General features: G+C 39.4%; 1 protein-coding gene across 4 annotated transcripts; it reads left to right on the top strand.

The window, feature by feature from the left end:
* The first annotated feature begins 36 nt into the window (after nucleotides 1-36).
* LOC148868989 (O-glucosyltransferase rumi-like protein (DUF821)) lies at nucleotides 37-20,016 on the top strand. Of its 4 annotated transcripts, XM_088972144.1 has the most exons (7): nucleotides 37-548; nucleotides 642-1,231; nucleotides 2,556-2,745; nucleotides 2,878-2,942; nucleotides 3,774-3,984; nucleotides 7,441-7,617; nucleotides 19,337-19,469. In XM_088972144.1, exons 1-6 carry the CDS (start codon nucleotides 438-440, stop codon nucleotides 7,603-7,605), a joined length of 1,332 nt encoding a protein of 443 aa, XP_088828270.1. In that variant the 5' UTR covers nucleotides 37-437; the 3' UTR covers nucleotides 7,606-7,617; nucleotides 19,337-19,469. The 4 variants fall into 4 exon arrangements, with proteins under 4 accessions (XP_088828270.1, XP_088828269.1, XP_088828271.1 ...); XM_088972143.1 differs by lacking the exon at nucleotides 7,441-7,617 and having other exon boundaries at nucleotides 19,337-20,016; XM_088972145.1 differs by lacking the exons at nucleotides 7,441-7,617; nucleotides 19,337-19,469 and adding an exon at nucleotides 13,680-14,099.
* Nucleotides 20,017-21,555: the final 1,539 nt, after the last annotated feature.

Genomic DNA, 21,555 nt, shown 5'->3' on the forward strand with positions numbered 1-21,555 from the left:
AAACCCGTTCGAATAAATTTTATGGCCTTGTACAGAGACATTTCCAGGCTGTAAAGGTTGTCCGAGTGTTGTTTGAACGGAAACATCTGAAGGTAGCGTCTTGCAGGCAGCAGATCAGGACCGTCCAGGGTTCCACTCTCGCCACCAAAGCGGAGTTTGATTCATGATCGTCACATGAGCGCAACGTGTCGTGACATGCTGTAAAAAGCTTTGTTTCCTTTCTACATTCACTCACCTGCCAAAAAATCTGATGCTCTGCTTGCTACAACCCAAATAAAAAAGGCTTACGGTTTTCACCACGTGCTTACGGGAAATTGTGGGGACTGAACAGGACACCGATCGACAGGGGTGGAGACAAGAGAAAGGAGAGAGAGATACTATTACTAATCCACGGGCAAGACAATGTCGCAAAAGGCATCGGAAATCGCCGGGAAGGAATGGGCGTGTCGTCGAGGAATCACACAACCAAAGCCCGCGTTCCCCGCTCCATCTTTCCATACATCTCTATCTTGGCTCTCTTCTCACTCGCAGTCGTCGTCCTATTTAAGGTTCTGTTTTTTGTTTGTGTGCATTGTGTTTTTGATTCTCTCTCTCTCCCTAGTTATGTTTGATTTTCTTCATCTGGGCAACCTGTCGAGCAGGTGGACAACTTCATTTTCAGGACTAAAACCGTCGCGGGTCACAACTTAGAACCCACGCCATGGCATCTCTTCCCTCCCAAAGACGTAAACGAGGGACCCAGATACGCCCGGGCTTCCAAAATCATACAATGTTCTTACTTCACATGTCTTCGCCGCAGCTCCTATGCGGTAGAGCAAGGTCCATCTCGATCTTCTTCTCCAACTTCTACCTGTCCGTCCTTTTTCCATTGGATCCATCATGATCTTGAGCCCTGGTCTCGGTCTCGGATATCTTTCTCCACTTTGATGGAGGCCCGGCAATTAGCTGCATTCCGAGTTGTGATTGTTGGGGGTAGACTCTATGTGGATTTTTATTACGATTGCGTTCAGAGCCGCGCGATGTTCACCATTTGGGGTTTCTTGCAGCTTCTTAAGAGGTACCCGGGGTTGGTACCCGATGTTGATCTCATGTTTGATTGCATGGACAAGCCTGTTGTTAATAAGACAGAGTATGAGTTAGGGACTAAGGGTCCGCCACCGCCATTGTTCCGGTATTGCACCACCAGTGGTCACTTGGACATCCCATTTCCCGACTGGTCTTTCTGGAGTTGGTAAGAATAACAACCTCTCTCAAATACTTTTTTTCTTTGCTGGACATATCTATTGCTCCATGATTCTACCTACTTGGGCATTCAAATATGAAATTGGTAGCAATAAAAAAAGAACTTGAATTTGAAATTTAGCTTTGATTTTCATTATTTAACATTAAAGATATGTTTTTAACTTTTTAATGCATCATGAGTACACAATTCCTTTATGGCATGCATCTTAAATTCGAAATACTAGTTGGAATGAATCATTTCATTTAATTGTCCCTAGCAACTAAAAGTATGAACCTTTCTATATTTTTAACATGGAATTATAACAGGGCCTATAGCTTCAAAATTTCAAACAAGGAACCCATTTATAATTTTTATTACAATTCTGTTTTTCTGGCTTGTCAATTTTTATTTATTTGTTGATGGTTGTCGATTTTTTTGGTGAATTTTTGTATTAGCACTAAAAATAAAACAATTATTTTTTCACTGAACGTGGCTTCCAGATGCCCACTAAATGGGATCCCAAACAAATAACTGGGAAGACTAGACTGGTGGCTAGAGTCAAAACCAACATAAACGGTCCAACAATCTCTATGATTTCTATCAAAATCCTGCAGAGGAGTCAGGAAAAATCTCACTTGGGCTGTCACTCCAGAGAAGTCTTCAGAGGTTACTGCCCCACTTGTTTAGTGTAGGGACCTCTGTAGGATCAGCACTTATTTTGTTTTGTTGGGCTGATTCCCAATACTTATGTCCACTATTGTAAATGTGAAACCAGGTCTTGTGCGCATGAACATGTCCTATGGGAGTGAATTAATTCAGCATGCATGAACATAACTGCAAAAAATAAGTAATTAAATAAATTATTCAAGGTTTAAAGTATTGATACATTGATACAATACACCCCGTATCGTTGGGTTTCCAAAACACCTGTTTAAAGGTGTTTTCAGGAAACCATTTTTTTTATTTATTAATATAAAAACATATATAAAAATGAAATTTTGAAAAGAAAACTAAAAAAATAAAAGGTGTGGGCTGTGGGGTAAAAAGTATTGATACACCCCTGCCTATACATACTTTAAACCATGAAATTATTAGAACAGCACTTACACCTAAGAAGGATAAGACCTGATTTTCTATACAAGTGAATTATGTCTTACACACAAGAACACATATTATTGCTGAAATTTAGCATCTCTTTATATTTTGAGGTCATGTATAGGTTATAGCTTGCAAAGAAGTGCTCATCACATTTGGCAGTCAAGATCTGAACTTTCTTTGGTATGACATTAAACATGGTTGTCATATATGAACTTATGGACTTATCATCATACAGGCCTGAGGTAAATATAAGACCCTGGGTTGAGGAATTTAAAAGCATCAAGCAAGGTTCCCAAGATGTAATTTGGAGAAGGAAGTGGCCTCGTGCATACTGGAAAGGGAATCCGGATGTTCAATCTCCTATCCGTACAGAATTACTGAATTGTAATGATTCTAGGAAGTGGGGAGCCGAGATTCTGCGTCAGGTTGAATTCTATATCATTATGGACATTGCTTTACCCAAACATGCTGTAGTTTTTACTATATTACTGATAAATATGGCCTGAAATTGAATGAAGTATAATTTTTTTACACATGTATTTTACCATACTTTGCAGAATTGGTTTGAAGAAGCAAAAGGTGGTTTTGAACAGTCCAAACTATCAAAACAGTGTAATCATCGGTAAATTATCATTTTAATGCCACATGGTATTGAAACCATTTTATTTTGATTTTCACATATGCATATTCTCTGTATGTTCATCAATGTGGACAGATAATCAACAAGCCCTATTTACAGTAGGGCTGTAAATGGGTCGGATTCGGATTGGATCCAATTGCATTTGCATCCACATCCGCATCTGATTATCATGTTGGATTTTGGATTGGATTCAGATTTAATCCACAACCATCTTATTGTGTTTAAAATGACCAAAAAGGTTAAAAAGTAAAAAGAAAAAACTAATTGCTTTTTAAAGTATATATGTATAAATGTATATAAATATAAAATATTAAAATTATCAATTATAAACTTTATATAATACATAATATCTATATGTATACGTAATTATACTACACATATACATAAAATAATAATTTTTTATCGGACTCATATTTTAATTGAACCGGATGGGGTTAAATCTGCATTCAATCCAATTATTAACTGTATATAAGTTCTAGCATCAAAATCTGGGATAATCTGATTTGGAGTTGAACCGGGTAACAGACTTTTGGAGTCTATTGAAGCCCTTGTTTACAGTGTACTGAAAACAGTCTGAATTGAATGTAGTAGCCATCGTTTTGATCTTTTATTTTTTTGGGAGGGTGGAAATATATGAATAATGTCCACAAAAATTTCCATGAGTTTGATGGTTAAGTTTGGATGTTGGAATTTCCTTGCTGGGCTTGCCATATATACATACATACAATATCAATCCTCATTTTATTCTAAATATCAAGCCATGTGATTTTTCTACTGGAAGTGTGTTACTTGTCCCATTATATGTTCCTGCAGATATAAAATCTATGCCGAAGGCTATGCTTGGTCAGTGAGCTTAAAATATATTCTATCATGTGGTTCTCTTTCACTTATAATATCTCCACAGTACGAAGATTTCTTCAGTCGTGGTCTTGTGCCAAAAGAAAATTATTGGCCTGTTTCAGATATTGACCTGTGTCGGTCTATAAAGTTTGCTGTTGACTGGGGCAATGCAAATCCATCTCAGGTATCTTTGTTGCCTCTCCTTACTCCAGTTTTTCCATGCTATGGAACAAGTATAGCCATCTGTTAAACAACATGAAATAGCTCTGATACCATGTCAACTAACATAAAATAGAATAGCACATCAAGGAGAAAAGAAGAAGAAGAACACCAAGATTTAACGTGGTTTGGCTTACAACCTATATCCACGGGAGGAGAGGAAAAATATCCGCTATGAGAACAAGAGATACATGGCATCACTCTCACACTCTCTCTTCCTCACTCTTCCTCAAATCCTAATTTCTCACAACCATTAGCTTAAATAAGCAACATATCAAAATATGGCATGATATTTAGAAAAATCACTGGCCAAGCCTAGGCAACAAGGTGCCCTTTGAGGCTCGCCTCGCCTAATTGCCAAGCAGTTTTCTACTTCCTACTATAAAATACTTTTTTATTCATTCTTTTTTGAGATTATAATTATAAAATAGACATTATTAAACTAAAATAATCATTTCGTGTGTTTATATACTAATTTCTTTTTATTATTTTCTTATTTATTAGGGTATAATCAACACAAACATTGATAAATGCTGTATTGAACCCTCAAAGACTTAAAAACCTGAACCAATAAGTAAGAAAGAACTTAAAATTTTATCTAATCAACACATTTTCCTCTTCCATATATTCTTCTTCTACTTCTTCTACTTCTTCCTTTCCTTCTCATGAATATGTTGATTTTCTATACTTTAATATGAAATTTATACTTTTCTTATGAATCATGAATATTTATTAAAGAAATATGGTTATGGTACCTAGGGAACTACCCTAGGATCTATGTTTTTAACATAAAAAATCCATTGCCTAGGCGCCCGCCTACGCGACTAGGCGACAAGGCGCCTCCCAGTCGCCTAGCCTCGCCTTGGCGCCTTGAAAACTATGCAACTATACCCAAATACAACCAAATACAATAGTTCTCTCAATTACCCTCTAATACTATTCCATCATGAACTTCACCTTATATGTTTACAACTTACAAGGTAGTAAAACTAGAGGCATAAAATAAGCAATAAGGCTCCTATTGCCTGAAGCATGAACTGCACCTTCACCACATGGCACAATTTAAAAGTATAATGTAAAAGATTATGAAACTTAACAAGAAATGTAAATAAAATTAATAAGAGTAGAAATGTTCTAGTCTCAAATGTAACAGCATTCGCGTTACTAGGATCTTTTACCCATGCTCCACATCTCTTGTTGTGTCTTCTTGACTTATTCTATCTGGGTCTCATTGAACAATCGATTCAGTTTTTTTTTTTTTTTGATAAAAGCAATCAATTCAGTATTACAGATAAGGATGCATATTTAACTAATCAAGGGCAAGGAAGAAATAGGCAAGTCTTTTTCCACTTTTGCAACAATAAAATGCTAGGAAGAAATAGGCAAGTCTTTTTGGTGCCTTCTCCCATCCTCTGGGCAAATTAAAATAAATAAATAAATAAAAGTGTATTTTAGTGGAATAGAATATGCATATTTCTGTGACTCCCCAATGATGCTCTGCTGTTCTCTTTTGCTCCAAAGCTCATCTGCGCTAGGCTATAACATTCTCTCCCAACACTTCTTAGTTCTTATGAAGCCATGTAATGCAAATGTGCATTTCACAATATTCATATACAAATATGAATATTGTGTACTCTTTCACTGATTCACTCCAAAACTCCTCTAGATAAGGCTAGGGTATAATCTCTTCTAATTCTTCACATGAAGTAAGGTTGTGTTTGGTTTGAAAGAAAAGGTAGGGAAAAACCTTTACAAGGCTTGTACAGGTTTCCCTTCCTTTCCCTACCTTTTCTTTCAAACCAAACACAACACAATATAAATGTATCTTACATAATATACATACTTAATCGAGTGCAGGATGATTATTTGTCTATAATACATAAAGCAGATACTTGCCTCAGTTTGGTGCAAGCCTAAAAGTAAAAATTGATTATATATTGTCAACTTATAACTTTACTGTATTTGCACGCGTGCATAGCATGTGCCATTATTATTGTTAGAGTCAATTAGAGAGGGGTATTTTGGTCTTTTCCCTTTATGTAAGGTGTTGGCTGTATGTGCAGGGGCATTTCAGTCTTTGTAATTTATTTTTTCAAGATTAAGTATATGGCGACTGGGTTAGACGAAGAGTCTTCTTAGTTCGACACTTTCTCTCCCTCTCTTCTTCTTCTTCTTCTTCTTCTTCTTCTTCTTCTTCTTCTTCTTCTCTCTTTTCTTTCTATCTCTTCTCTGTTCGGCCAAACACTTACATGGTATCAGAGCCGCACTAATAGAAGTTGCCTGCAGCTTTCTCTCTTCTCCTTCTTCTTTCTTTTCCATTTTTTTTCTGCTGTGAGAAATCCGGGTTAGAGAAGAAACCTAGGTCTCTGCAGCAACATCTAGTGTTTCGTGACAGTAGGGTTTCTGCAGCAACATCTAAGGTTTCGTAATAGTAGGGGTTCTGCAGCATGGTGTGAGAAATCTGTGGGTTAGAGGACTGTGAAGAAACCCAAGTCTTTGGTGACAGTAGACGACTGTAGCAGTTCGAGTGAACAAGAAGCCCAAGTTTTTTTTTTTTTTTTTGTGTGTGGATTGCTGTCACTATGTGTGACAGTTGTGGCGGTCGAGTAGGTGAAGTGGTTATGGTCTGAACCCTCTAATGAGCAATTTCAAGAGGGATTCCCCGTGTTTTTAATTCTGCTTGTGCGCAGATCAGTGGTGTTCAAAGTGGTCGAATGCATGCTAGGGCAAGCTAGTGGTGACTGTAAGTGTGTTGGTGTGGAAGTTGAAGAATAGTAGTGCAGTAGCTGAAACTACTCTTTTTGTGTGTGACGGGCAGGACTAGTTTCATAGAGTGAAATGGCATTGGTGAGTGATTCGAGTGTTGACCAGAAATCGAGTGTGATGATCTCCTCTGATTTTTTAAGTGTCCAAATGACATCCATCAAACTCAACGGTGAAAACTATGTTCTGTGGGCCAAGTTGGTGGAAGTGTTTCTGAAGGCCAATAAGAAAGTGAAACATGTACGGGAGGAGAAACCAAGTGCTGAATCCTCAGGTTTTAGTGATTGGGAGCAAGAGGATGCTCAGATCATGACATGGTTATGGAACAATATGGAGCCTAAAATTAGTGTTAACTTAATGTTTTTAGATACAACATGGGATATGTAGAGAAGATGGGCCGAATGGCCCATAGGTTGTTTATTCTTTTATTCTTTCTTACTGTTTATGTTCTTGTCTGTAATGGGCCTTACTCTGGGCCCATCCTTTCTATGTTATGTTCTGTGTAAATTCTTGCCCAACTAAGGGCCTCCTTGTAATTATTCAAAGTTTATCTTAATAAAATGGTGTTAGGGTGTTAGAGATGGAGTAATGTTCGAAACTCTCATTCTCTAAACCCTCATTGCTGAACTCTCAAGGTCTGTTTTCTTCATGGTATCAGAGCAGGCCTGAACTTCAGTATTCTAGGGCTAGAAGCTTCAGCTCGTGTTGCCTGATTCTTGGAGGTCATTGGAAGTTGCCCCAGACTCAAATTTCTTGGAGAAGTGGTTCGGTGGCCAGGAAGAATCAGAGAAAAAAGGGGAAAACATCTCGGTTCCTGATTTGAAGCTTAAATCTTGTAAGTTGCGCTCAGATTTCTGGGTTATTTTTTTCCTGTTCTGGACTGTTGAACTTTGAAGTTCCTTTGGAAGCAGTACAACTATTCAGCTATCATCTGATCAGGTTTAATCTAGAGATTTATGGGTTGTTTTCATTTCTTTTTTGGACTGTCAAGTAGCCAAAATACCTTTGAAATCAGTATTGCTGTTTATTGTCCTTTTTGGATTGTTTTTGGGCCCCTATACAGACTGTTCTTTGGGGATGTTTTTCATCGTTGACATTGTGGTCTTCTCTACTACCCACTCTGTGTTTGTAAAAAGGTCTCTTCGACAGTAGGGACTGTTCTCTTCTTTTTTGGGGTACTATTTGGCAAGTACCTAAATATTTTTGTTTAGAAAAGGAGCTTGGATTGGGTGCACAATGTTTGGTAGTTTTGTGATTTATTCTTGAAGGCCGAACCAAGTTTGTTGGTGTCTTGTGCAGTCAACAAGGTGCTGCCTCTGTTTTGGGGCTCTCAGCTTAGGTGTGACTCAGCTTTGTGTATTGCTGCTTGAGGCTGGTTTAATACAACCCTTGTTCATCCTCATCCGGTGTTGTTTGGTTGAAGTTTGTTGAAATCTTATTTGAAGTGGTTAAAATGATGGACTCATTAGAGATTGAAAATAATAATGTTGCTGAATCCAGACAGGTTCCGGGAGCTCCTGTTGACTCTTTGTTGACTGTGACCACAGTCAAGCTAGATGGAACTAATTATCTAGCATGGTCACAATCGATCAAGATTTATATATGCAGTAGAGGAAAGTGAGGTTTTATCTCCGAGAGCAAGAAGGTTCCCCCAGAAGATGATCCATCTCATGAGAAGTGGATCCAAGAGAACTACACTGTTATTGGGTGGCTTGTGAAGTCAATGCAGTCACAGATCAGCCAACACTATCTATGGATGAATTCAGCAAAGGAAATCTGGGATAGTGTTGCTGAAACCTATTCCCAAAAACTAGAGCCTACAAGTTGAGAAGTGATGTGAAGAATCTAAGACAGGGGGAGAAACCATTATCTGTATACTTCTCAACTTTGAAGTCTTTGTGGCAAGAAATAGACTTGATAGAAGCTGTAACTTGGGACACCACTAATGATGCAAAGACCTACAGGAAACTGGTTGAAAGAAACAGGGTGTTTGAGTTCTTAATCGGACTAAACCCAGAATACGATATCACAAAGCAGAATATTCTATCCAAGGAGAGTGTCACATTGTCACAAGCTTATGCATTGGTGACAGTGAAGAGAGCAGGAGGTCTGTCCAGGTTCAAGGGGCTGGTTTTAGTGATCACTTTGCAATTATGGGGATTAAATCTAAAAGGGTTGCTGGGACTTCTAGTGGCTCTGGAAAGAAAGAAGTGGTATGTGAGTACTGCAAGAAGTTGAAGCACACCAAAGATAAGTGTTGGAAATTACATCCTGATCTTGTTCCAATTCGGTTTCAGAAAAAACATGATAGTAAAGGGACAGAGAGTGCAAATGTGGCTGCTGGGCCAGATAGTGATAAGTGCTATACTGAAGAAATGTCTGCGTGTGCACAGTTGGTAGCCATGAAAGCAGAATATGAAAAGTTTGGAAAGATGATCACTCATCTAGAGGATGTGACTTCTTCCAACCCTTCAGGAAATGTAGCTCCTTCTGCGTTTTCTCATTCAGGTACAAGGGCTTTTGCCAATCATGCAACCACTTCAGGTAATCTTAAGATCCCTTGGATTATTGACTCAGGTGCTTCTGATCATATGACCAACCTTTCTACCCTGTTTGTTTCATATGATTTGCTTCCTGGACGTGATAAAATCACTTTAGCCGATGGTTCACTTGCCCCTATTTCTGGCAAGGGAACCATCAAGGCTACATATTCCTTGTTCTTATCTTCTGCATTTCATGTACCTAGACTAAATACAAATTTGTTGTTTGTAAGTAGTCTAACTAAGTCATTCAACTGTTGTGTAACATTCTTTCTTTCCTATTGTGTTTTTTTAGATATGGAGTCTCGGAAGGTGATTGGGAGTGGGCATGAGGCGAACGGAATATACCTGCTTGATACTCCGAGACAATGCACTGATCATCTTGGGAATGTTGCTTTTGGGTCTGTTTCTTCAGAGTCTATTAGTCAGATTATGTTGTGTCATCGTCGTTTGGGTCATCTGTCTTTTTCTGCCTTGAGTCATCTATTCCCTGAACCGTTTAAGGGAATTAGTTTGTCCAGTCTTCATTGTGAGTCATGTGAGTTATCAAAACATTATAGAAACAATTATCCTTTGAGTAATAAAAGATCTTCTTTTCCTTTTAATATTGTGCACTCTGATGTGTGGGGGCCTTACCACTTACCATCCATGGGTGGCTACAAATATTTTATCTTGTTTATTGATGACTTTTCTTGGTTCACTTGGATATTCCTGATGAAATCTTATGATGAAGTTCCAAGACTTGTAAGACAATTCCATAAATTTGTTCTAATCCAATTTGATACCAGGATTAAAATCTTCAGATTTGACAATGCAAAAGAATACTTTGAGAAGAACCTATCCTGCTATCTCTCTGACATGGGGGTTATTCATCAAAGCTTCTGTGCTAGGGCCGCAGAACAGAATGGAGTTGCTGAGAGGAAAAATATGCATATTGTTGAAGTTGCAAGAAGTATCTTATTTGCCTCACATGTTCCTACAAGGTTTTGGGGTGATGCTATTCTCACTGCCACCTACATTATAAACCGTATGCCATCTAGGGTTTTAGGGTTTAAGTTTCCCTTCAATCTCCTTTATTCGGACAATGACCTTTTTCCTATTCTTCTTCGTGTCTTTGACTGCACCTGTTTTGTACATGTTTCAAGTGTCCAAAGGCATAACTTTGAACCAAAAGCCCACAAGTGTATCTTCTTTGGTTATTCCCCTACACAGAAGGTTACTGTTGTTTTGATCCAAAGACCGGCACTCGGTATGTCTCAATGAACGTCACCTTTAATGAGTTTTCTCCCTTTATGGTTCCTCTCGGAAAGGACATTGTCCACAAGGGGAGGATTTGTCACAGGTGTTTGCTCTTCCTCTTCCTATTCCAATTGAGTCTTTTGACGAGTCTACTTCTTCAAATGAATCAAGGGCGGATAAGTCGTTCCATTCTCCCTATCCCAGTGTTCTTCCTCCTTTACCTCATCGTCCTATCCTCAATCCCAAGGTGTATCAAAGGCAAAGATCTAGAAATGGGCAGGTTGTTTCTCCCACAACACATGAACCTCATACACTTCCAATCACAGACGAGACAACAAGTATTGTTTTAGCACCCTTGGAATCATCATTCTCTGACCTTGATATTCCCATTGCTGTTAGGAAAGGAAAACGGAAGTGCACTGCTCACTGCGTTTCCAAGCATCTTTCTTACAGGTTGCTTTCTCCTTCATACTTTGCCTATCTATCTTCTGTTGCTTCTAATCCTATTCTCAGGTCTGTGTTAGAAGCTCTTAATATTCCAGAATAGAGGGATGCTATGAGGTCTGAAGTTGATGCCCTACACAAGAATGACACATGGTAAGTGATTGATTTGCCTAAAGGGAAGGATCCAGTCGGTTGCAAGTGGGTTTTTATTATCAAATATCGAGCTGATGACACCATTGAAAGGTACAAGGCCAGGCTAGTTGCAAAAGGCTATACACAGACATATGGGATTGATTATCTGGAAACCTTTGCACCTGTTGCCAAGATGACATCTGTGAGGGTTTTATCTTTAGCTGCTCACTTTGACTGGGCCCTTTATCAATTGGATGCGAAGAATGCATTTCTGAATGGTGAATTACATGAGGAGGTTTATATGTCTCTTCCTCCAGGGATGTATGGAACTGATATGCAAGGAAATGTATGCAGACTGAAAAAATCACTTTATGGACTAAAACAGTCCCCTAGAGCATGGTTTGAGAGATTTAGAACAACACTTGTTAAGTTTGTTTATGTGCAGACACAGTCTGATCATACTCTTTTTGTGAAGAGGAGTGGACCTCTGGTAGTATACCTCATTGTGTATGTAGATGACATTGTAGTGACTGGTAATGATGTTTCAGGAATTCATGATCTCAAATCTTTCCTCCATACAGAGTTTGAGATTAAAGATTTGGGGGAACTAAGATACTTCATTGGCATAGAAGTTGCTCGATCCAAGGATGTGATTCTTATGTCCCAAAGGAAGTATATTCTTGACTTGATCTCCGAAACTGGGAAGATCGGTGCTAGACCAGTTGCTACTCTTATTGATTTGAGTCATAAACTCTCTGCCTCAGATGGGACATTGTTAGAAGGCAAAGGAATCTTCCAGAGGCTTCTTGGGAAACTTCTGTACCTATGCATGACTCGGCCAAATATTGCATATGCAGTCAGTTGCATTAGCCAATTCACACATGCTCGTCGAGACACTCACATGGCAGCAGCAAAGCGAATTCTGTGTTATTTGAAGGGCTCCCCAGGAAAGGGAATTCTGTTTGCCAAGCATGGTCACATGAAACTTGAAGTCTACATCGATGCTGACTGGGCCAGAAATATTGATGACAGAAGATCTACTTCTGGTATTACAGCTTGGTGGCTGGTAACGTTGTTTCTTGGAGAAGCAAGAAATAATCGGTTGTTGCTCGGTCTTCAGCTGATGCAGAATACAGGACCATCGCACATGGAGTCTCTGAAATTTTATGGCTAAAATCATTGATGGAGGAACTTGGGGTTGAACATGACAAGCCAATGATGTTGTATTGTGATAATCAGGCTGCCATCAACATTGCTCATAACCCAATGCAACATGATAGAACTAAGCATATTGAAGTTGATCGACACTTCATTAGAGAAAGGGTATCTTCGGGTGAAGTATGTCTTCCTTTCATCACATCTGAAGGACAGTTGGCAGATTTTCTCACCAAAAGCATTCCCAAGGCAAAACTTCAGCATGATACTGGCAAGCTTGGCATGATTGACATCTATGCTCAGCTTGAGGGGGAGTGTAGAGAAGATGGGCCGAATGGCCCATAGGCTGTTTATTCTTTTATTCTTTCTCACTGTTTATGTTCTTGTCTGTAATGGGCCTTACTCTGGGCTCATCATTTCTATGTTATGTTCTGTGTAAATTCTTGCCCAACTAAGGGCCTCCTTGTAATTATTCAAAGTTTATCTTAATAAAATGGTGTTAGGGTGTTAGAGAGGGAGTAATGTTCGAAACTCTCATTCTCTAAATCCTCATTGCCAAACTCTCAAGGTTTGTTTTCTTCAGGATATATGGGAACATGCCAAGAAACTCTATCCAGGACAAGACAACACTACAAGGGTTTATTAGCTTTATCAAGAATACTAGTTTGCAGCAGGGAAATCAAACTCTTGAAAAATATTATGCCAGCATGAAAAATCTTCGGAATGAACTTAACGTCTATCATCCCTTAACCTCGGACGTTAAAATTTAGCAACAACAAAGGGAACAACTTGATGTTACGCAGTTCTTGGTGGGACTGAAAGCAAAGTATGAACCTGTTAGGGCATAGATATTGGGAGGATCTGCCATCCTTACTATAGAAGAAGTGTTTGCCCATCTCCGTAGGATATCTCTTAGCCCCTCAAAGAATAACATTACTTTCGATAGATCAACATTGGTTAGTACTCGAGGTGGTTCTTATGGGCACAAAGGAGGTGGCTGTATAGATAAGGGAGGCTATGGTAATCCTATGGGTGGTCGTACCAGTGGAGGAGGTCGTGATTCAGGGGGATGTTGTGGCAGAGGAAGGGGGATCACAACAAGGAAATGCACACACTGTGGAAGAGGACACACAATTAACTTTTGTTATGATTTATATGGCCCACCATTCACATGGGCTAATCATGTAGCTATTGGTGGTAGTGAAGTCAGTGATACTCAACTAGTTGATCCCCCATCTATGATGCTGGTAATGTTACCATTGCATCTCTATCTTTGTCTTCCGTCTTATTCGTTCCCAAGTTTCTTTTTAATCTTATGTTTGTTAGCAAATTGTCTAAATCCCTCAATTGTTCTATAACACTTTACCCTTATTCTTGTGTTTTTTAGGATCTAACAATGGGGAAGAAGATTGGTGTAGGGCATGAAGTTGGCGGATTGTATTATCTTGACGGTGGAGGCTCTACAGTTGCGCTTCAAACCTCCTTGACTCCTCTTTAGTGGCATTGTGGAGTCGGCCATCCATCTCTTAAATCTCTCAAGCTTCTTGTTCCATCATTGAGTCGTTTGTCATCTTTGCAGTGTGAGTCGTGTCAGCATGGGAGGCACCATTTGGTTTCCTCCAGTCCTAGAGTTAATAGTCGTATGTTGAGTCATTTTGATTTAGTTCATTCAGATGTTTGGGGTCCAATTAAAATTGAGTCATACAATGGTTACAGATATTTTGTTATTTTTGTTGATGATTGTTCTATAATGACATGGCTTTATTTAATGAAATAAAGAAGTGAATTATTTTCCATTTTTCAAAAATTTCATGCTGAAGTGCATACACAATTTGGTGTTTCACTTAAAATTCTTCGTTCTGACAATGGTAGAGAGTATTTTCTTTCTTCCTTTACCTGGAACAACATGGTATAATTCATTAGACTTCTTGTGCCCACACTCCTCAACAAAATGGGGTGACTGAGAGAAAGAACAAACATCTACTTGAAACAACTTGGTCTCTTCTTCATCATATGAATGTTCCTAAACGATTCTGGAGTGATGTAGTTTTTACTGCTTGTTTTCTCATTAATCGCATGCCCACATTCATTCTTGATGGTCGTTCTCGTTCTCTATCTTGTTTCCCACTTTGTCTCTATATCCCTTGACACTCATGATCATCTTTGGGTGTATGTGCTTTGTTTAGAATCTTTGTCTTGGTTTAGACAAGTTGGATGCTCGCTCCATTAAATGTATCTTTTTTGGCTACTCTAGGACCTAGAAAATGTATAAATGCTACAATCCTATTACCCAGAAATCCTTTGTTTGTCATGGTATTACATTTTTTGAATCAGTGCCATACTTCTCTGGTTTTGATATCTATCCTTTGCCTACGGAGGTTCCTCTTCCTCTTTTGGTTGATGATTCCATTTCGGTGGTTCCCCTTGTGCCTGGGTCTCCTCTGGTCCCATTACAGTAGTGTCTTGAACGGCCACCAATTCATCAAGTGTACATTCATCGACAAAGATCAATATCTCCACCACCTTCTACATCGACGGCAGATCCAACCTCTTCCACAACTTAATTCTTGACCTTCCTATTGCATTGCGAAAAGGTAAACGTAGTTGCATGCTTCACTCCATATCCAATTATGTTTCTGTATCTCACCTTTTTGCTTCCCATCGCTAGTTTATTACCCTGTTGTCCTCTGTATTCATTCCTAAGGATGTTTAGGAGGCTCTTACATTGCCAGGGTGGCGAAAAGCTATGGATGAGGAACTCTCTACTCTTCATCACTATTAGACATGGAAACTCACCACTCTTCCCCCGGGTAAGCATGTTGTTGGTTGTAAATTGGTGTATACTGTTAAGTATCTACCAGATGGACGAGTAGAACGCCTGAAAGCCCGTTTAGTTGCAAAAGGGTATTCTCAACTTTATGGTGTAGATTATGTTGAAACCTTTTCTCTAGTTGCAAAGATTGGCTCCGTACGTGTGTTAATTTCCTTAGTTGTCATGTATGATTGTCCTCTATTTCAGCTTGATATTAAAAATGCCTTTCTCCATGGGGATCTTCTAGAGGAGGTGTGCATGGAGCAACCACCGGGGCTTGTTATTCAGGGGGAAGATGGTAAGGTGTGTAAGCTCAAGAAGGCAATTTATGGGTTCAAACAATCTCCCCATGCTTGGTTTGGAAAATTTAGTGAGGTGGTGGAGTTTGGAATTAGACAATGTCGATTGATCATTCAGTATTTAGCTATTATTCTGTGGTTGAGAAGATCTTGCTGGTAGTTTATGTGGATGATATAGTCATAACTAATAGTGATAAAGTTGGGATTGATAGATTGAAGACCTTCCTACAAGATCACTTTCAGACAAAAGATATTGGGAAGTTGAAGTATTTCCTGGGTATAGTTGTTAGATCAAAGCAAGGCATAAACCTTTGTCAGTGGAAATATGTACTTGATTTGTCGAAAGAAACAGGGTTACTAGGTGCTAAACCAGCTGAAACCCCTATGGAACTGAATGTAAAGTTGGGAAGTGACACAGGTGAATTATTTGATAATCTTGGAAGGTATAGAAGGCTAGTGGGAAAACTGAATTATCTAATTGTCAGTATGGTAAGTCAGTTTATGCAGAGTCTTTGGGTATCTCACTGGGATGCAGTTCTTAGGATCGTGCGGTATTTGAAAGGGGCTCTAGGTTGTAGGTTATTGTACAAGCCAAGAGGTGATCTTGAAATAGTTGGATACACCGATGTAGACTAGGCAAGATCTGTATCAGACAGAAGATCTCCACTACAGGTTATTGCACCTTTCTCGGAGGAAATCTTGTGACTTGGAAGAGCAAGAAGCAGATTGTGGTAGCAAGGAGCAGTGTAGAAGCAGATTACAGGGCCATGGCACACACTGCATGTGAACTAGTGTGACTGAAGAATCTATTGCAGGAAATCATGTTCTCCATAAGCAAACCCATGAAGCTATACTATGACAATTAGGCTACGATTCACATCTCATCCAACCTAGTTTTCCATGAGAGAACTAAATACATAGAGGTAGATTGTTACTTTGTAAGGGAAAAGGTCATCAATGGTGTGATAAGGACAGGGCATGTGAGAACAGGTGATCAATGGGCAGATCTGTTCACAAAAGGGTTGAGTTCAGGGGGAGTGAGCTACATATGTAATAAGCTAGGATTATATGATATATATTCTCCAACTTGAGGGGGAGTGTTAGAGTCGATTAGAGAGGGGTATTTTGGTCTTTTCCCTTTATGTATGGTGTTGGTTGTATGTCTCCTCATATGCAAGAGCATTTCCGTCTTTGTAATTTATTTTTTCAAGATTAAGTATATGGTCAACTGGGTTAGACGAAGAGTCTTCTCAGTTCGACACTTTCTCTCCCTCTCTTCTTTCTTCTTCTTCTTCTTCTCTCTTTTCTTTCTCTCTCTTCTCTGTTCGGCTGAACACTTATAATTATATAAAGCAAATGCTTACTTTGGGTTCCATGCAAGTAGGGGTGTCAATGCATCAGTTTTGGGTTGGACTTTGTCCAAATCAAAATCCATTTGGACGGATTGGACGAGCCAATAAGACAAATTGAATTTGGACGGACTAGATGAACCAATATGACATTCCGGTGTATTTTCTGTCTACCTTTAAGCTTCCTGCCAAGGTTGCCAATAATTTAGAAAAGTTCATGAGAGATTTTCTGTGGGAACCAGGTGACTCAAAAAAAGACCATTTAGTAAAGTGGGAAGTAGTTTCTAGGAAAAAGGAAGTGGGGGGTCTAGGCATTGGCAATACCAGATTAAGAAATGTAGCTTTGTTAAGAAAGTGGTTGTGGAGATTTCCTTTGGAGCAGAATAGGTTGTGGCACTTGGTGGTGGAAAGTATTCATGGGATGGCAGCTAATGGATGGGATGCTGGCTTCGACCCTAGGGCTTTTCATTTCTCCCCTTGGAAAGCAATTGCTAGAGTCTTGTCTTCCTTTCAGCCTTTCATCAGATTTGATGTCTGCTCAGGTAATAAATTTTGTTTTGGGAGGACCTTTGGCTTGGGAACACCCACCTTAAGGATAGATTCCCAGTAATGTATTATCTTTTCCTAAATAAATTCAAAACCATCTCCCCACTTCATGTGTCTGAGGGACTTGGGATTTGGGTTTGATAATAGGGTTGAGGGATTCAGAATTGGTTTCTGCAGATGAATTATTCATTGTGTTGAATTTAGTTTTCCTAGATCTCTCCTGCCTAGATAGTAGAATTTGGAAAGAGTCATGTTCAGGGACTTTCTCTTGTTCATCTATTTTCAACGCCTTAGTTCAGTCATCCTTTGTGTCTGTCTCTTTTCCTGCTAAAGAAATATGGTATTCTCCTGTGTTGCCAAAGGTTAGGGCTTTTTGCTAGGAAGTGGCTCTTCAAAAGATCAATACTATGGATGTGCTTCAAAGAAAAAGGTCAGATTGGAGCCTTTCCCCACATGTTTGTTACCTTTGCTTAAGAAATGGTGAGACGTCGACTCATCTTTTGATTTCTTGTCCTTTTGCTTATTATTTGTGGGATTAGTTCTCTTCTTTGTTTGGTTACAGATGGAAACCCCCCCCCTCGGGTGTGTTGAACCTTTTTGACTCTAGCTTCTTTCGACAACCAAGGAAAAGGGGTAAGGTAATGTGGAGAATCACAAGAGCTGCCATCCTATGGTCAATTTGGGAAGAGAGAAACAATAGGATTTTCCTAGGGCAAGAAAAATCCAAGGAAGCACTTGTGGAGGTTGTCACCATCAAGGTTATGCACTGAAAGTATCACCTTTTCAAGGATTTCTCCTCAGTGGACTTAATTAAAAATTGGAGTGCTATAGTTGTATCCTCGTCTTCCTCCCCTGTGGTGTGAGATTGTTGGGTACCACCGTCTCAGTTCAGGGTGAAGCTAAACTTTGATGGAAGCTCCTTGGGTAATCCAGGTCAGTCAGGAGTTGGAGGTGTGTACAGAAACAAAGAAGGAAAAGTCTTGGCCCTTTACTCGGGCCCAATTGGGGTGGTAGATTCATTAAGGGCAGAAGTAATGGCTTTACTTCAAGGTTTGAAACTGGCGAAACAATGGGGAATGCAGCAATTAGAAGTGGAAGGAGACTCCAAGCTGGTAATAGGGTGGATGCAAACTGGAAATCTGGGAGTGTGGTCTCTTAGACAGCCTCTAAGAGAGATTATTAGCTTAGCAAGGGAGATTGGGGTGCATTTTAAGTGGGTAAGAAGGTCAGCAAATGGAATGGCTGACACTTTAGCTAAGCAAGGAGTTACTAGGGAGGCTTTGTTTTGGGCCCGTTTGTAAGTTTTTGATTTTCTTTTTCCATCCATTTCGTGGGTGGTAAGCCTGTAATCTTTTCAATTATCTAATGAAAGTTACCGTTTCCTATAAAAAATGACATATTAGATTGGGCCTGGTCTATCCATAATGAATTTATATTGGATTGAGCCAATATCTGGTCCATTGATAGAAGATAAGAACATAATTGTCAATGGACCAGGTTTGAGTTGAAACCAATCTAAATTAACAGGAATTTCAACAGATTGAACAGTCTCTGGACCAGTCCAAAATATTCATTGGACTGGATTGGACCAGGTCCATTTGTAATGGACTCACATTGGACTGGGCCGGATTGGACCAAATCCAGTCCAATTGACACCCCTACGTGCAAGCCATATAAGTTAAATCCAATACCATATATTACATATTGTTATTGTTAATTCTTACACGTGCATATCACCAGTTATATAATAACAATCTAACATATTTCAAATATGCTGAAGTAATGGCATTAACAAAAAGGACGTGTTAAACCGCTGGTTAGCAAGTACACGACAAATCGTGCCTGTGAAGACCCATCCAGAAGAGGAGACATGTAAGCTTCAGCCCTAGAATATGGTTAGGTGCAAAGAGTGCTAACTTAACCAAATGCAGTTCAACCGAGCTTAAGTAACAGTACAGATATATATTTGATGTTTTATTTTTTATTTTGCTTACTTTTTACCAGTCAGCTTGATACTTTTTTATCTTTTGCTGAGCAGGCGGAGGCCATTGGCAAAAGAGGACAGATTTTCATGGAAAGTTTGTCCATGGATCGAGTTTATGATTACATGTATCACCTCGTTTCTGAGTACTCAAAGCTGCAGGACTTCAAGCCTGCTTCACCGTCGTCTGCTCAGGAAGTTTGTGAGGAGTCCCTTCTCTGCTTTGCAGACGCAAAGCAGAGGGAATTCCTTGAAAGTTCAACTGCCTCCTCTTCATTATCCCTCCCATGCACCCTCCAGCCTGCTGATCATGATTTGATTGAGAGTTGGATACAGAAGAAGAGAAAAATAATCGGTGATATAAGGAAGATGGAGAAGAAGCGAGCATAAATGGTGTTGGTCTTGCCCATTAATTTTAAGTGTTTCCTCCCTGGAATCGGTTTCTTTCCAACATGGGGATGGTAAGATCCTTTATTGTGGAAGCACGCCTGGTCTTTTTCTTGATATTGTCTTTTCGTCCCAGTCTCGATGTAGATCTTAGTACAATTAAATCCCCTATTTTTTATTTATTAAGCACGAAACTTGGATGGTTACCTTTTATTCTTTTAACAGAAAGTAATGCTGTTGCAATTGCAGCTTCTGGGACTGTAAATAATGAGCTACAGATGGTAAACAACTATGATAGCTTATTAGCTTAAGCTCATCTTTTAAGTAGCCCAATCCTTTGATTTCCTTCATACTGAGTTTTTATTATGTTATTTTTTTTTTCTTGGAACAATGGAAAGAAAATCTAAAAGAAAGTGACTTTCATTGGTTTTATTGGCAAGGGAGAAAAAAAAAAGAAAGTTAAAAGACAAGATAGAAAGGTAAGTTATTCTTATCTCTTATATATATAATATATTTCTTTTTATGGGGAAGGAGGAAAGAGAAGAAGAAAGCAGTGGAGATGTATTATTGGTTTACAGGAGTGGTTGTGATTTGGGATCAATTTGCCAACAGAAAGTGGAAGACTGTTTCTTGCTTGTAATGCTTTTTTAAGCATGATCTCAGAACATTATAATCCAAAACTCAGCGTTCAACTCAGTGTGCAAGCAACGATCCAGTTGGCGAGCAATTCTGTTGGGACCCATAAATTAAACAAGGGTTCAAGCGCCATAGTTGGGTTGGGTTCATGGTCATATTTGAGAGCATTGAAAACCACAAAACAGAAATAAGGACAGAATGGCCGCCCCCCCATCCCGAGCGCCGTCCATTGCAGCGGTTTTGAAGCATGGATGTGAGGGTGAGTGCGACCGAGACCTGGGCGATAAGATGAAAACAAAAGAGATGAGAATCATAAAAGCTATAAAGTTGCGGGTCCCAAGGTCCACCCCGTGCTGTGTGAGTCACTGTGGAGAGCGAGACAAAGACCACCACCTCCTAATCCAGAGCTAACATTCGTCAAATCCCTAACCCTAAGATTGGTTTAGACGACGAAAGCTTCATTAGTTAAAGCATAAATAATAATTAAATATACAAAGGGAAAAGCGACCACGATTTTCTTCATCCCTCCTATGTTTCCTCCATTGAAAAAAGAGAGTGAGAGGCGGGGGATAATAGAAAAAAAGAAAGTGACGAATGAAGTGAGACGAGACCAGTGACGGTTGAGTGAGCAACTTGGAACGCTTGCTATCAAATCTTTCTTGTGGAAAGCATAGCAGATTGGGAACGAGCGGCGTTCTTCGCTGCTTCCTTCGCCGCCTCATATGTGCCCCTCTTTTGTTTTCATTTTTATAAATTGCCAATTAAAATTAGGCATCACATTTATTTATTTATTTATTTTATTCTTTGTATATATATCATATTGGCATGTTTGCATTTTGGAGCCAATCAAACGGTTGAAATAAGACATGGGTTTCGCATGAGCTGACGTCATGGTCAGTGGAGTGAATTCGGAGCCCAAAGCCCGTCACCTCAGCCATTCGGCTCACACTAGTCCACTCACCAGTCACTACACAAAGGATTTCAAATCAACGGCTCTTTTTTTTTTCACGACGACGCCCACTTTTAATTAATTAATCTATGGCCTTTGCATGCGCGCCACATTTCAGATTTCACGTCCACGACTCCCAACTTGCGTTTTTCTTTATTCAATTTTATTTATAGGCTGCTGCTCAAGCCTCAAGGGCTGTTGTTCGGGCCGGTTTCTGGGTAGGCTCGGGTTGAGACTGACCCAAAAGGCTATCCTAAAATTTACCCGATATCAGATTAGTCTTAGGTCCCGTTTGTCTGTTGGT

The sequence above is a fragment of the Nelumbo lutea genome, chromosome 2 (genome assembly GCF_056320005.1).
Source record: "Nelumbo lutea isolate HS-2025 chromosome 2, American lotus-T2T, whole genome shotgun sequence".
Classification (NCBI taxonomy): domain Eukaryota; kingdom Viridiplantae; phylum Streptophyta; class Magnoliopsida; order Proteales; family Nelumbonaceae; genus Nelumbo; species Nelumbo lutea.